At 38.3% G+C, this 15,697-nt stretch overlaps 1 protein-coding gene across 1 annotated transcript in view; it reads right to left on the reverse strand.

Moving 5' to 3' along the window:
• Positions 1-15,697, reverse strand: part of BBS9 (Bardet-Biedl syndrome 9) — a 269,354-nt gene that overhangs the window by 205,195 nt on the left and 48,462 nt on the right. The window contains exons 10-16 of the mRNA XM_010134482.1: positions 14,735-14,811; positions 12,484-12,537; positions 11,222-11,324; positions 10,406-10,510; positions 8,720-8,734; positions 5,034-5,174; positions 2,487-2,582 (exon numbers count right to left, since the gene is read on the reverse strand). Coding sequence (XP_010132784.1) covers positions 2,487-2,582; positions 5,034-5,174; positions 8,720-8,734; positions 10,406-10,510; positions 11,222-11,324; positions 12,484-12,537; positions 14,735-14,811 — 591 coding nt within the window. The remainder of the gene's footprint in view (positions 1-2,486; positions 2,583-5,033; positions 5,175-8,719; positions 8,735-10,405; positions 10,511-11,221; positions 11,325-12,483; positions 12,538-14,734; positions 14,812-15,697) is intronic.

A 15,697-nucleotide genomic window follows, 5' to 3' on the forward strand; every position in this document is an offset into this window, starting at 1 on the left:
CTGCCAGTAGGTGACTTGAAGGAAGTCTTGAAGTTGATTCAGTTCACTTCTCAGCTAGGAAGCCCACAGCAGCAGAAAAAAGCCAGCTGCAATTAGTAGTCAAGCCTTCTTTACATGCTGATTAAGAGAGTTTTAGAAAAGTTCCAGAAAAACCCTTAAAGCCTTAATCTACATGGCAAGCTTCTTTTAACATGTATTAACCGCTAAAGTGAACTTCAGGCTGGGCTCTCGACAGGCTGAAGTAACATCTTCATTAACTGCGCTGTTCAGAATGGATTAGCTCACACAGTTAAGACCACAGTGAACACAGTTGTCATTCACATCTGCAGCTTCAGCAGTGAAACCCAGCTGAACCTGGAGACTTCCACTGCTACATGCAGTTCTTCCCATTCAGAACGTGAGGTCCATTTGAGAACGAGTATGGGAAAAGACGTCCAAGGTTAACTTATTTAACCAACCACCAGAAACCAGGTTTGATCAGTCCCAATGAGCTATTTTACTTTTGAGACACCATTACTTCCAGTCACTATCTACACATACGGTTTTCTTTTTGAACAACATTTCCACCACGGTAAAGTTGCATAAGCACTTTAAACTCCGCGTTAAGTTCCACAGCAGAATAAGCACCTCCCAAACTGCACATAATTCCCTCAGCATTCATCAGTGCCATAGATCTGTCCACTCAAGCACAACCATTTCAGTATCAAGAAATTCTACCAAACAGAGCTTTTGGATTATGGATAGTCTCTGCTCAAAAATATTCTGAATTATGCTTGAGTATTAAACCTTTTACTTTTATTTTACTAAGTTTTACTTAGGCTGGTTCTGCTTATTTGAAATGTTACCCAAGAAACTCTCTAACCAACCCAATCCAATGCATGAAGTGAACACTGGAAACAGACTGCTGATATAGGTGGCATCAAACCACTCATTTGTTTTCTAAGTAAGGATTCCCAGACAGAAGAAATGAGCAGTCACAGCAAGAGAAACAGTTATTTTGAATCTCCTTTGTAAAGTGAACTTCACAGTGAAGCAGTGTGGGAAAGTTTATAGTAAGACTGCAAGCGTCATTCCTAGCTAGTGAATAAACAAACCCGAGAGAGGAAAAGTTTTGGCATTTGGGGTGGGGGAATTGAAAGTTGTGGCCTCACTAGAAACTAAAATACATTTATTATACGGATACAACTTTGTCCCTTACACACTATCAGTTTTAGCAACAATGGAAAACACACTCCAAATGAAATATGTCAGTTGTAATCTGGAAAAAAGACACTTAAATCCTTTAAATTCTTTAGTTTTTAGAAACCATCACGGTTTAAGATCTAGTATTTAAACAGATATTAAAAACTAACAATAAGCCAGCATGAAAATAATGCATCACAAACCCACACAAATGGATTCAAACCTTAGAAACGTAAAGTGATTCTTGGTACAATAAAAGTTACTCTCCAGATGGCTTCCATTTTTAACACATTTGATTACATTAGAAAAGGTATTAAACATTATCTCATAGCTCACAGCTGACACCTCCAATATTTAACTCATCACAAATACTGATTTTAAAACAGTGAGAGATTATTCTTCTGTCAAATTTCACATCAACAGACTAGATTCCGATTTCTCACTCCAAACAGTTGTCAAAGCATTCACGCAGTGTTCCATCTGAACTCTGCAAGGCACAATAGGTATTCTGGCTTGTCCATTTGTTAGTCCGCTGTGTTACATGAAGACTTTGTGCTCTGCTGGCATGGAAAACGCTAAACACAATTGAACTGATTTGGTTCCAGTGCCTGTGCCAAGACAGAGTTTAGCAAGTTGAGTGGTTGACCAGGGCAAGACCATAAATGCTCCAAAAGAAAGAGCACAAACTCACAGGTGCTTGGTACGTGACTACTTAATTGACAAGCTGCCCTATGCACGAGACACTGGACCAATAACAGCACATTACATGCATGTTCATACATTCTGTAAACGTAATAGGAAGGATATGGAATCCATAATCCCATAAAGATATCCCATACAGGGATCTGAAGACAGAGACAGATATGTACTTATATGTAGAGAAGCAAGTACGGTCTGATGCCTAAAGTCAAGGATTACTGAAAGTGGAGAATTAGAAACTTGCTTTAATTTCTTTCAAAAATTCCACTAGATTACTATTTTCAGCAGATGTTGAAATACCTTTGAGAACAAGGATTTTTCTACTGTTATAAAGATGCTTTTAATTCATTAATCAAAACATTGTTAAAAACGTGAAGAAAATCCTATTCCTTTGAAGAATTGTCACTGTAGCAACCTGTATTTTCAGTACGGTTTTTTGTTTTGTTATAAACTTGTGTTTTTCCTAATAACAGAATTTAACACTTGAATGGGTGTAAGAAACTGTGGCTCCATGATTATCCTTCTTTGTATGATCCACGTTCTCATTTTGTACGTACTTTTACTGATGATCAGGCCTCTTTTACATTAATATTAACAGCACTTACGTGATGTTTTTGAAGCAAGAAGAGTGGTTTTTGAACCAGTTAAAAACTGAAATCCCAGAACATTTGCTTGGTCATCCTCGGATGGATCAACAAAGTCTGTAAGAGAAAGTTAAATACAGTTTTTCTATAATTCAACAAACTTCAAGCCAAAGCCAGGATCACATCAACCACTGCACGAGCAAGTTAGGAAAGGCCATCGGAATGAGATGGCTCCCTTTCTCAGGGCTCAGAAGTAAAGGACATCAGCAGTAGTTTGGTTATACCCTCCCTTCATCTTCAGCTGCAAGCTGAGCCACACACCGTTCTTCCCCAGCCTGCAAACAGAAGGTACATTTCACAGAGGTTCAGTCTGTACTAAAGTAAAAAGAACCAGGATTAGTGTGTAGCCCAAAGACTACCACTTTTTACCAGTTGCACGGTCTCCTTTAATTCAGATATTTATGCAAAAGTTATATGGAAATTATCATGGACATAAGCACACTGTTCTCAGCTTTCAGCAGAGTACAACATCTAGCTTGCTAAAACTGGCTGCTCTGCAAAGTCCATGCATGCCCACCTTTCTTTTCACTCCATGTAGTGGATCACACCAGGCTAAAAGCCTCAATTTTAGAGTACCATGTCTTAAAATCTACACCATGCCACATTTCCTCCTAACCTTCCCCCAAAAATAAGGCAAGACAGGGAGTAGAAGAGATACAATTTTTGAATGCGTCAAGATTCCGAAGTTCCTTCACAGATCACATCATAAACAGCATACTGCTTGTTTTTGCTGATCATTGAAAATTAGATAAACAAATCAGAAGATTAATACCTTCTGGTATGCTCAACAATGCAACTGTAGGTTAAAAATAAAATGTAATGTTCTGTTTCAAAAGCTTTATTGCTTAGCCATAATGGAAACCTACAACTAAACTCCCAAAATGTAGTCCTTTGAATAACAGTTTCAAGTATTACAGACACCTATTTGAGAGGAAATGGTATTATTTACCTTCCAAGGTAAAAAAAAAATCATATTACCAAAAGCTCTACTGCTCTCAGACAGACGTACTATTTAAGCTTTTCAAAAGATGCAGCTCCACCTTAAAATCATCATACGAAAATTGTTGGCCCATACAGTTCTAAAAACCAATCCAGAGCCTTAGTAGTCCTCTGAAGTTCAGAAACTTAATCACTGCCAGACTGAACTTATTCACAATCACTTTACAAGCCCCGTTTATTCATTTCTTGTGCTAATATGATCATCTAGATCCATGATACAGCCACAAAGTATTTACTGAAGGCAACTGTATTCCCTTTTCGTCTGTTCTATTAAGCTAAATGACTCACTTTCTTCTAATTCTCCTCTTCAAATCCCTAACATTGACAGCCTTTCCACACTTGAGTTTCAATTAATTTTTATTTAATATCTGCAACCAGCAGTCAGTGTGCCAGCACACAGTAACATATTGGTTCCCTGCATGGAAGCATTTTGCCTAATGGATCCTCAGTTCTTATTTGTCTGCTTATAATTGTACCATATTACGCCACAGAGTATTTCAGAGTACTTCCATGGTACCTTCCTCCTCCGCTATCTCTTCCTAATTGAGCACACAATTACAGCAGAAGTTATATTAATAACATTACACTTTGTAGTACTCACTTTCCTTTTTTTCAGTCCTAATGGCACCTAATTCCTCCTCCACACTATTTTAATATTCTCCTGATGACAAAATATAGTTCAGACTTGAGCATGAAAAAATACCACTAAGTACACGTCGTCATCTTGGTCCAAGAAGAAATTACTTAAGATCAGCTCCAGACTGATATATCACAAACTCCAGAAGTCTTCCTCCAAAGTAACTGTATCCCTTACACACAGCGTTTACCACATTTGCTTTGCCCTGCTTATCTTTTTTGAAATGAATGCCCATGCTCACCCCATTACAACACCACCAATGCAATGTAAAGGGATCTTCTGGACACAAAAACTAGACATGACGCCTACTGCATAAAGAAATCTGCAGTTTTACCAGAGATATATTAGCCCAGGTGGATTATTACTGAAATTACATCACTATTTCTTTAAAAATACACTTTTTAAACATCGACATTAGCTTTGCTAATTGGCTCATTACCATGCACAGACGAACAATTCCTGTTGTTACTTAAGATCAGCTCCAGACTGATATATCACAAACTCCAGAAGTCTTCCTCCAAAGTAACTGTATCCCTTACACACAGCGTTTACCACATTTGCTTTGCCCTGCTTATCTTTTTTGAAATGAATGCCCATGCTCACCCCATTACAACACCACCAATGCAATGTAAAGGGATTTTCTGGACACAAAAACTAGACACGACACCTACTGCATAAAGAAATCTGCAGTTTTACCAGAGATATATTAGCCCAGGTGGATTATTACTGAAATTACATCACTATTTCTTTCAAAATACACTTTTTAAACATCGACATTAGCTTTGCTAATTGGCTCATTACCATGCACAGACGAACAATTCCTGTTGGAGTTCCTAACACATTTCTTGTTACAGACACATCTAAACACCTACCTGGAAAAACGGTGAGAAAACTGACAGGGGGTTTATTGGTATCAATGGTTAGCTTGTGGTTTGCTGCTTTTGAAGGCTGAGCTGGAATGCAAATTAACCTCAAAGGCAGCCTGAAGTTACACTGTGCAACTTTTGGTATTCCTAAAAGGAAAGAACACAGGTTGATGTCATACCACTATTCTGAATACCAGATACTTCATACTCCTGACCTCAAAGAGGTATAACAGTATTTATGTGATTGAGGGATACATTAAAACAAAAACTATGTAAACATCTCAATTTTGGTTTAATTTTCCTCCTAAAATACCTTTAAAAATGGAATACTTTTAATTATCTTTTCAAGTGAGATTTTCAACTGATGGGAAAGCAAGATTTATTAGCCAAGTCCACTGCATACTTGTATTAATGCCAATTCACATGCAATGAAAATGAACACTTTATTTAACGCTCTAGACAAACAATTCTACTTCAACATAGACAACAGCTGCATGATTACTCTTGATGCTTTGAACACAAAATTGAAGCATGTACATTTTAATCTGGAATATCAAAGTAAATCCTTTACGAACACACTTTAGTACTTTTAAATAACATCTATGCAACCTTCATATCATCTGTCAGAAGTTTGTTGCTTAGAAAAAAGTGTATCTAATAGAGATTATTACCCAAAGGTATATTAAATCCTTTCAAGTCATTGCATTATAACAGAACTGTAGAACAAACTGGCTGCTGCTGTAGGTATTGGGAACTAATATCATCTGTGGGTTTATCAGAATGGTAGAAGAGAAAAGAGGAAGCTTTAACATCAATAGAAAATGCGTACATTAGAACATGTCAAACTTGCCCAAATACAAACATTGTTTAAAACTGATGGCATGCCAGAAATTTCCCGGTATGTTCTATGTGAAATGTTAAAGCATCAAAATACAGAGTTCTTGCTCTTTCAGGCTACTAGGCTATACTTTTTCAAGGATGATTTTTTGAAGCAGCTAACAGGGAAACCTCACTTTGTTTGGTTACAGGTATCACTGCAGGCACCAGAACTCGTCTTGCAGAGAAGAGTGTTCATGTCATAACAACAATCACTGATTCTCCCTCAAATAATGCACAAAACTCAAACATGAACCCCAGTCACAACTGCAGAATTTAACAATTTTTAGGGAGAATAAAGTAAGCTGCTGTCATGGATTACATGGAGACAGAAAAGTCACAGAACTGATAGCCACACAGCATTTATTAGACATAAGCTCAGCAAGTTAGTGTAAAAACAGTTCAACCATTTAAGTCATCCAAGCAACCCTTTTTGATAACAATTGTTTGCTGCTTCGCAGATCTCTTGCAATGAAAAATTATTTCTAAGATCATCTCAGGAAAAATCTTACGAGAAGGCTCAAATTTATCCCTCTGGTTGTCAGTTCATTAGCTCTTTTGGCTGACAATGCCTCCAACTGCAGCAGCTTGTCAAAAACAAAATGAGTGTAAAAGAAGCAGAAAGCTTAAGACAGGTCCCCAAAAGTAGGATAAACCTGCAGTTCCAAGGAAAATTTCTGAAAAAATACTCGACAATAAAGCCATGACCTTTCAGAATGATTGACTCAACTATATCTTCATATGATGCAAGCATTAAAATCTTTTCTTGTTGAGATCAGAGCTCAAATATCTTACTATTGAACTTGGATATGGAGGCTTGTTGACAGCAAAATTAGTCACAAAACTAGCCCAAAAGATTTTGAAATATTTTATATAAAACAAGATGTTTTCTTGTTTCAAATTAGTTTTTCCTAGAAAGTCTGCTCTCAGACTGCCTCAAACAACTTTTCAGTATCTCAGGCAAAGCTCAAGTCAAAACTGCATCAAATAGTATCTGGCTTTGGGAGGGTACTGGGGAATTTCTAGCTGATGACAACAAAACAACTATAAAGGAAACCAAACCAAAGAGCTCCAATAAAATTTATCACTACAGTGAAAAACTCTTGCCGAGATGTGCTTTCAGAACATTTCACAATTTTAAATGGTAGTTAAAAAACAGAAAGCAGCTGCAAGGACTGGGAGCCAGAACTTCAATTCTTTTTTGTTATGTGTAGTGCCTCTCACTTCATCTGGACTTGTGATACACATTGCACAATATACATACAATTTCAGCACTGCAATAAAGAAAAAAGTGAAAAAAATCAGATCACCTAATCTGAAACAGATATTTTGCAACTGTATCTCCTAAGTTATTTCTACTTAAAGGCATGCGAAGGGCTCACCTGATAAAAGCAGTGGAACAGTTGCATGCACTGCAGTTACAATTCCGCTTGTAAGTTACTCATGCATTCATCTTAGTTGTACTTACAACATTGACGTACATGATAAAAAACACTAAAGCTCAGAGCTCTCACATGTAAGATGTTAAAGTTTCAGAAAACTTACACTTTTTCTGGTATTGATGACCTTGAATTTAACTATTCCAGTGCACCTCACAGTAACCCAAATAAATTTTCTCCCAAATTGTTATACTAAGTTTACTGTGCTCCAATATATTCTCTTCGGCATCAGTTTTTCATCTTGAGTAGGAATTTCTTAAAACAAAATTCAGATCTTCATTTTTAGAATGTTACTCTTTCAAATTATACAAACTTGGGCTTATATAGTTTATTTACATATTTAATCTTTAGAATTTGTGTAGAAGTCTGCCACGTGGTGATAGCTATTCTTGCCGAGAGTAGTATTTTGAGGTGGTTCAAGCATCTATTTCCTGTACTCCACCCCACGGTCTCCTGAAATATCCAGAAAGTAAAGGGAACCAATAAGACAATCATCTACTTTACTTCACTTAGTCTGCTCATAGGAGCGTAAGTATTGAAAGACAAGACCCACTCAAACGCACATACATCTATAGCTGCTCTTCAGGAAAACTGCAAAACTGAAAACACCCTTTCTGTTTCTCTCTACGACAAGCAACCCTTTACCCTCCCCAAAACATGAGGGAATTCGTACTGAATAAATATTTAAGTTAAATATCCCGTACAAGGACTGTATCTTTTCAACACGCATACACAACTATCCTTCTCTTTTTAGTGTAGCTGTACATAACGTAACTTTCCAACTTTTGTGTTTTAATTGAACCTTTTGCAAGTATCATACCTACCACAATCCACACTCAAGTCCTGTCCTGCTGGTATTCTCAGTTAGCTGAATTAGTTGTTTCCAATGGGAAATGAAGTTGTTAGGTGACACTAATCTCAGTCACACAGTCCACACGGCATATATTATAATATACATTATATTATAATGCTACAAAACCTTAGTAGCTGTTTCAGTTGAAATTGAAAAGCTATAGTTTAGCTGCCAAGTGTTCTTGTTGAAACTTAAAGTCGCTAGAAATATGGTAAAGAAAGAATGTACAACTGTGGCATCCATTTCCAATCTCCACCCACAAGGCACTTCATACCTCGCAAAATTCCTGTGATACATGTAAGCTCAACATAGTTCAAGTCAAGTCTTTAGTACCTTTAGTACCTATGTCTAAGCCTCACTTACTTTCAGTTTTCTGGAATATTCACATCTTCATAGCATCAAACCAAGAATAAGAGCTTATAGCAATAATAGGCAAAATAACAGGTGCCTTCCAAAACCGCTTTATTCCACGTACACTGTCACTCATGAAACCATTCAAATTTTGCTTTTTTCCAATCACTCACCTTCAGGGATGAGCTCTACCATGTAGCCAGCAATGGGACAAAAGAAAAAACAATATATAAGATGCCACTCAAATAAGAGAAAGAGAAAATGTAGTAACAGGGTTTAAAGAACTTAAGCCACACTTAAGTAGACAATGAAGACATTAATCCTAGCCAAAGAAGAGATACAAGACCACATTCATCAACAGTGCAACTCCATTCAACTGTATCACACAAAAGAAATAAAACATTCATTTGCTGGCAAGAAGCATCCTTTAAGTTTGATAATCTGGTCTTGCAAAGTAAAATCACTGAAGCAAGACCAGCAAAACAGAAAGCAAGCTTTCAAAATCACAGGATCCAAGATCCTCAGATGTGCTACATATACCTATAGCCATATACATATAGCATATATATAGCCTATATACATGTAGCCATACCACAGAACCTCTCTAAAGCCCCATCGCTATGCTGGACACCTCAGAAGGTACAGCATCTCATTCACAGGGAACATGCAGAGTCACAACACGGAGGAACTGAAGTTGTACAAGCTGTTCGTGCAGGCTCTCAAGAGAAAGGGAGGAGCATCCTTTCCCCTCCCATCCTCTGCACAGATCTGCAAGCCTCATCTAAAGAGGGCTAGATCAAGTTCTTTAAAAGCATGAGCTTCAGTTTTGTCTAGAAATAAACATTTCCATCACACAGCCTAGACTATCATCATAAACACAATGTTTCAAGTGAGAAGCGATGTGCAGTAAATGCTTAAATAAGTGTCTGTATAGGATAAGGTATTCAAGGCCATCACTCTTCCCAGAAGCCCGAACTCCACATGCATTTTATGCCAGTCTACTCCATGTCACCCTTCCATCTTAACTCCACATGCATTTGATGCCAGTCTACTCCATGTCACCCTTCCATCTGTGCTGACAGTTCTGTGTTTGCACAGTGAACCAAACCAGCAAGTCTGGCTGAGAACTAACTGTTGATTGTGTGAGGACAACAGGGAAGGAGGTGCAGCAGCAAAGCCAAGCAGTGGGGAGTGAAGAACAGACAGCTTCAAGTGAATTATGCTGCATTTCACTCAACATGGAAGTCTTGCCTAAATACAGTTCTCAGCAGCCCAACACATTCACAAGGCTGTGTGTAAACTAAGCTAATCAGTCTTCACTTATGGCTAGCAGGGTAAATTTACATATTCTGTCATTAGGGCATTATAAAACAGAATGACTTTGTTTCTGTTCCTTTGGGTTAGTTTATTTGTTTAGAATGAGTATGTTCAACTGTTAAAAGGGCAGTGAGGAATAATCACTCCCAGTGCTTACGCCAATCTCCTCCTCTGTGGGGAGGCAGTTATTGTCACATTTGTTGGCAGCCCAGAAAGCTGAATAGTCATAAAGATGTAATTAACTTCCCGCTCCAAGAGATGGTCCCTTAAAGAGCAGGACAGAGGCAAATTGATAGGACAGGGTGGGAAAGCTTGTACAGCTGCTTCCCAAGCCATAAGCATATGATTTTACCTCTATAAGATGAACTACATCACAATGATGCTATGTAAAATATTAACTGAAACTGAAGACTAGACTCTGATACACATTTTTCCTTTACTTACACTACTGATTTAAGTGTATTTTAAGAGAACTTTAAAGAAATATCTGCAGAAAAAGCCCTCAAAAAAGGAAAATCCATTTGAAACCTCCAGAGGCTTACCTGTTGGTGTATTATATGAAACAAAACAATTTCCTTCTAGTTCTGATGGAGAGCAATTCCCCTTCAAAAAGGCAGACAGGACCACAGTTTCAGATGAACCTGGTTCTAAAAGCAATACAAAATTAAATCAAGTAACAGAAGCATAAAAGTGAATGGAACTTTCTACCATAATTTAGTAGAATATCTCCCAAAGTGCTAGTTGTTTCCATTTTTTTTTTAAATCTGTAATTTGTCAAAGGCAAACTACTACCTCCAACTTCTATCTTGCAGCACAGCCAAGAACAGAATGCAGCACACTGAACACACAGAATATCAATGCAGGACACTTCTCTGGTGTTCAGCTCTACTTAGTCTTCAAGGCAATCCCAACTGCAGCCTTATCAGCAGAGCTGGAAAAAGGCTGGAATCAAACAGTGGATGCTAAGGTGGGAACAGATGTTTGACTGCCCACAGGAAACCCAGCTTCCTGTCCCTGCTTTTATTCTATGTAGAAAAAATTGCCAGTAAAACAAAATACTGCAGCAGAAGTACCACAGAATAACTAATTATTATTTTTTCTCCATCACGAAGCTGCCGCCCTGTCTCTCCTCACCTGCTATGCATAGTACCATAACCAAGGAAGAAGTTTCATTCCTTCCTACTTGTCTTCCTCCACCAATCAGGATCTAGGAGCTGTGGAGTGCAGGCAAGGCAAATTTGTAATTGTTTTACCTGCAGTATAGCTGCAACGATGCACTCAGTGGAGGCTGGACTGTATCTTTCAGACATCCTCAGAAAAAGTAATACAATAGTTGTAATGGCACTACAATAATTTACCTAAATCATCAAAGATGAACTGGTCACAGGTCACTGCTAAAGGAGCTTGTACGCAAACTGCCAGGAATGGTTTCTGCGCAGTCACTCTGCTCTGTATAGTTACCTAAATCAAGCAACATACGGAAGTATTTAAAGGAAGTCACAAATTAATCTCTGTATAGCATAAAATAAACATAACCAGCAAAAAGGTATGAAAAACCTGCAAAGAGGAATCCAGCAACCACCTTTAAGAACTTCAAATTTCAGCTTGAAAGCTAGCATTTTCCTTTTACAATTCTTATCTACCTACAGCCAATAATGGAACAAGATAACTTGAAAGGGTACAAAAAAAGTAAGGGGATTTCTCATGTTTTGTGATTTTAATCCAAGACAAACTAATGCTGAAGTGTTAACTAATATGTCAGTACTTCGCTGGTGTTATGCACTTGTTCTAATGTAAATAAAATGTTGCCTCTATTAGACGCCTAAAGTAAAAAAAACATAATAAAACCAAAGCTAACCAAAGGAATTCTTTCCATTAACTACAAAGAGCAATGCACAGTCTCCTATGTAACTTCAGTGGCAAGTTCTATTTGGATGTTTTTACTGCAAACAAATTCTGAAATTAAACATACGGGGTACCCATCACAGCTACAACTCTAGATTATGAGAGCTGACCTAACCATAAACCTTGAGTGGCCCTGGCTGCTTCTATTGCAGGCAGTTATTTCTCTGCAAGAACAATGAATATCAAGACTGTCTTTTAATTTTTAGGTCTGAGCGGTGACTGCAATCTCAGCAGGGTCTGCAAACACACAGACCATATCTGCTACCACTGTAACCTGTTTTGTATTGCTGCTCTACCACGGAGCTCACCGCAGCCAGGTTAAACCAGTTCAGGAAAATACTAGTCAAAATTACTCAAGTGTTAGAAAGTTTGATGACTAAGAATTCATACCAACATTTGCGTTGGTTTAACAATACATTTGGGCTGAAACAGTCCCTCAGACCATCCATCACTATTAATGCTGGCAAGGAAGGTTTGCAGACACCACCAAGTCAGGCAGAAGGAGAAACTACACTTGTACACACATGCACACACACAGAGGCGCTTTCTTTAGATCAGTTGCAGGCAGCAACTCTCATGGGCTTTCAAATCAGATTTTCCTAGCATTTTTTCCCACTAGCAAAAGCTATGCAAGTATTTTCAAAGGGAAGTCTATTAGGTTTGTTAAAATCTGCCACAACTATTTGAATGCTACTGTTTGAGTTGGGCACAGTACCTTTACTGTGACTGACGGTACTGCCTCTGCTTTCACCTCACTTTCAATGGCTTGCTGGGAAGAAAAAGATGAAAACAGGGTAAATTCAATGTTACACACGAATGAGTGAACACAGAGAATGCAGTATTACTCTCCTACCATCAACTTGGTAAATCGGGAATTAACGGTAAAGGACTTATCATTCCTATGACAGGTTAAAATACACAAAATACGTTTGAGTTCCTTCCGAAAATGTAAAGCCTCTGTTTCTAACTGCCTGCAAAAGGGGTATTGAAAGGTAATTAATGTTGTGTATTAGAAACTAATACTCTGATGTTCTATATGAATGTTTGAAACAGTTGTTTGGCACACTACTTTCCACTGTCTATTTAAATACTGGAAGTACCTTCTCTTATTCAATGGGGAAAGATGACCTGCAATCTGACAATATATTATCCACACACCATAGAACGTTCTATAAAAACCATCACACACTTACCAGAGACATATTTTGAACTGTAAAAGAAAACTATACCAGGTATCTTGCTCCTCCTGCTGATTTGTTTCAACAGAAATTTTTATTGCAAGGTGGAATAGATGGAATTGCCTGTTTTAATCTTCTATGCTTACTTTTTTTTGCAACAGGTCAGTTCCTACAGTTTACGAAAATGTTTGTGTTTAAACTATCTTATTTTAAAGAAACACTTCACTTGTGTTATAATACCAAATTAGACTTGAACTTACACCTTCCTGTGATAAAACAGTAAATTAAGAACAATCTGACATCCTCTACCTATGCTCCTTTTCATCCCAACATGCCAGTATAAGGTTCACATCTACAAAGCTCCTAAGAGTCAGGAAGCGGGCAGGCTTCATTTCACACATACATTGCATGTCTTTCAGTCAAACATAGCTACTTCCACACTGTGTGTCACACCCACTGTCTCTGGCGACCAGTGGTTGATCTTGAAGCAGAGAGATTGACCCTTACTATATGCGGCTTTCAGAAACTAGCTGGACTTCCTGGATCAGAGGTGGTAAATAGCCCAAATGGTCCTGCCCTTGCTTATCTAATCCATTTTAATACACCTATATCCTCTTTGCTTTTACCACACACCTCACAATTCTAATCTTTACACAAGAGCAGAAGCAGTACCCGTCAGCTGGGAGTTCCCAACATCACTGCAGAAGCCCTAAAGTTGTTCCCGCATTTGCCATTTTGATCTGTCCCCACGAAACATCAGACTTTTCCTTTCTAGATGGCTACAGAGGGAACCCCAAGAAAAGCCTCCCACACAGGAAATCAGATATATGGACAGCTTTGGGAAATAAAGATTTAAGGCTCTGGTTTGATTGATCTATTGAGTTATTTACATATGAAACAGACCTTCTGCATCTGGAAAGTTGAGCAAATGAGTACAGCTGCATTAGAGCATTCTATGGACCTAACAGTTCTAACTGTTGGGAGCAGATTATTGCAGCTAGCCAAGAACACGTCACACCATCTTTTTTTCCCCTCAGACAAGCGGGAACTACTAAAGGACACTAGCACACACTATAAAGAGGTTGCTTTACCAAAGAGTAATAGTAGTAGAGGTAGCAGTAATAACAGAATTTAAATATATAAATATTAAAACAGAGGCTCCTTGTGTATTTTTTAAACAAAAAGTAGCCCTGAAAATTAGTTTTGCACAAGTTAGTGGCCAGAAATGACTAATTACAGATTTTCTAGTGAAATGACTATGTTCTTAAATGTTAAAGTGAAAAGTTGAGACAATATAAGCTCCCCTGAATCTTAATTTGAATTAATTTATAAAATATGTATGTACACAAGATGAATAATTCAGCTGCAACACCAGAGAATACTGAATGATACCTTGCCAGAGAAAGATTATTTCCTGCAATGCATCTGAGTGATTCATGTGTTTTATCTTGAAAAGATCCACAGGCTGACACTTCTGTTTTCCCCCCCACATTAAGTGCTCTCCAGTAAATTTCTCACCACTACAATATTATTCTAGATCCTACATCCTCATTCACTTACATTTGCTTAGCCAAGAATCTAAAGGTCCCCAGAGAGAAGACAGTATTTAATTTTAGCTATTCTAGTTAAAATCACTTAAGTGCCTTTAATTCATGAAAACCTGGGTTTATGCAGGAACTCAGTCCCACAAATCCAAATACGTAGCAATCACTATTCATTATCAACCATTATTTACTCATGTATGAAACCAATGCTTTCAGAGTAATTTCCTTTTATACAGGTACATACAGACTCTGCATCCAAATCAGGTGAAACTTCTGCTGTGACAATCAGATCTCGGTGCTTTTCAGATTTGGGCAAAATATCTGAAAGAAGAAGTAAATCAGTTCTCCTTTAAGAAACACGCAGCTACATTTCTAAAACTAATACAATTTCAACATCATCTAGTTTCAGACTTACATCATTACACCTACGGGTGTACAGGAAAAAATAACGCATGATTCTGACTAAAGGCTTTCCAAAATTAAATTTAATTTCCAAAATTAAAACAGATTTTAGAAAGTCCTCTGTGTAAGAAGATATATGAGAGTTTTACGTACAGATCTTTATAGGGGGCTTGGTTATAATATATTACCTGATCATAGAATCATCTGGTTGGAAGAGACCTTAAAGATCGAGTCCAACCGTTCTCCCTGCACTGCCAGGGTCCCTGAACCATGTCCCTCAGCACCAAATCCACACGGTTTTTAAACACTTCCAGATATGGGGACTCCACCACCTCTCTGGGCAGCCTGTTCCAATGCTTAATAACCCTCTCTGTAAAGAAATATTTCCTGATATCTAACCTAAACCGACCCTGGCGCAACTTGAGGCCATTCCCCCTCGTCCTGTCATTCTTAATACGGGAGAAGAGATCGACCCCCACCTCCCTACAACCTCCTTTCAGGTAATTGGAGAGAGCAATAAGGTCCCTCCTGAGCCTCCTCTTCTCCAGACTGAACAGTCCCAGCTCCTTCAGCCACTCCTCATAGGACAAGTTCTCCAAACCCTTCACCAGCTTCGTTGCCCTTCTCTGAACCCGCTCCAGCACCTCAACATCCTTCCTGAAGCGAGGGGCCCAAAATTGGGCACAGTATTCAAGGTGTGGCCTCACCAGCGCCGAGTACAGGGGGACAATCACTCCCTGCTCCTGCTGGCCACAGTGTTCCTGATACAAGCCAGGATGCCATTGGCTTTCTTGGCTGCTCGGGC

The sequence above is a fragment of the Buceros rhinoceros genome, unplaced genomic scaffold, assembly GCF_000710305.1.
Source record: "Buceros rhinoceros silvestris isolate BGI_N320 unplaced genomic scaffold, ASM71030v1 scaffold2014, whole genome shotgun sequence".
In the NCBI taxonomy this organism is placed as follows: Eukaryota; Metazoa; Chordata; class Aves; order Bucerotiformes; family Bucerotidae; genus Buceros; species Buceros rhinoceros.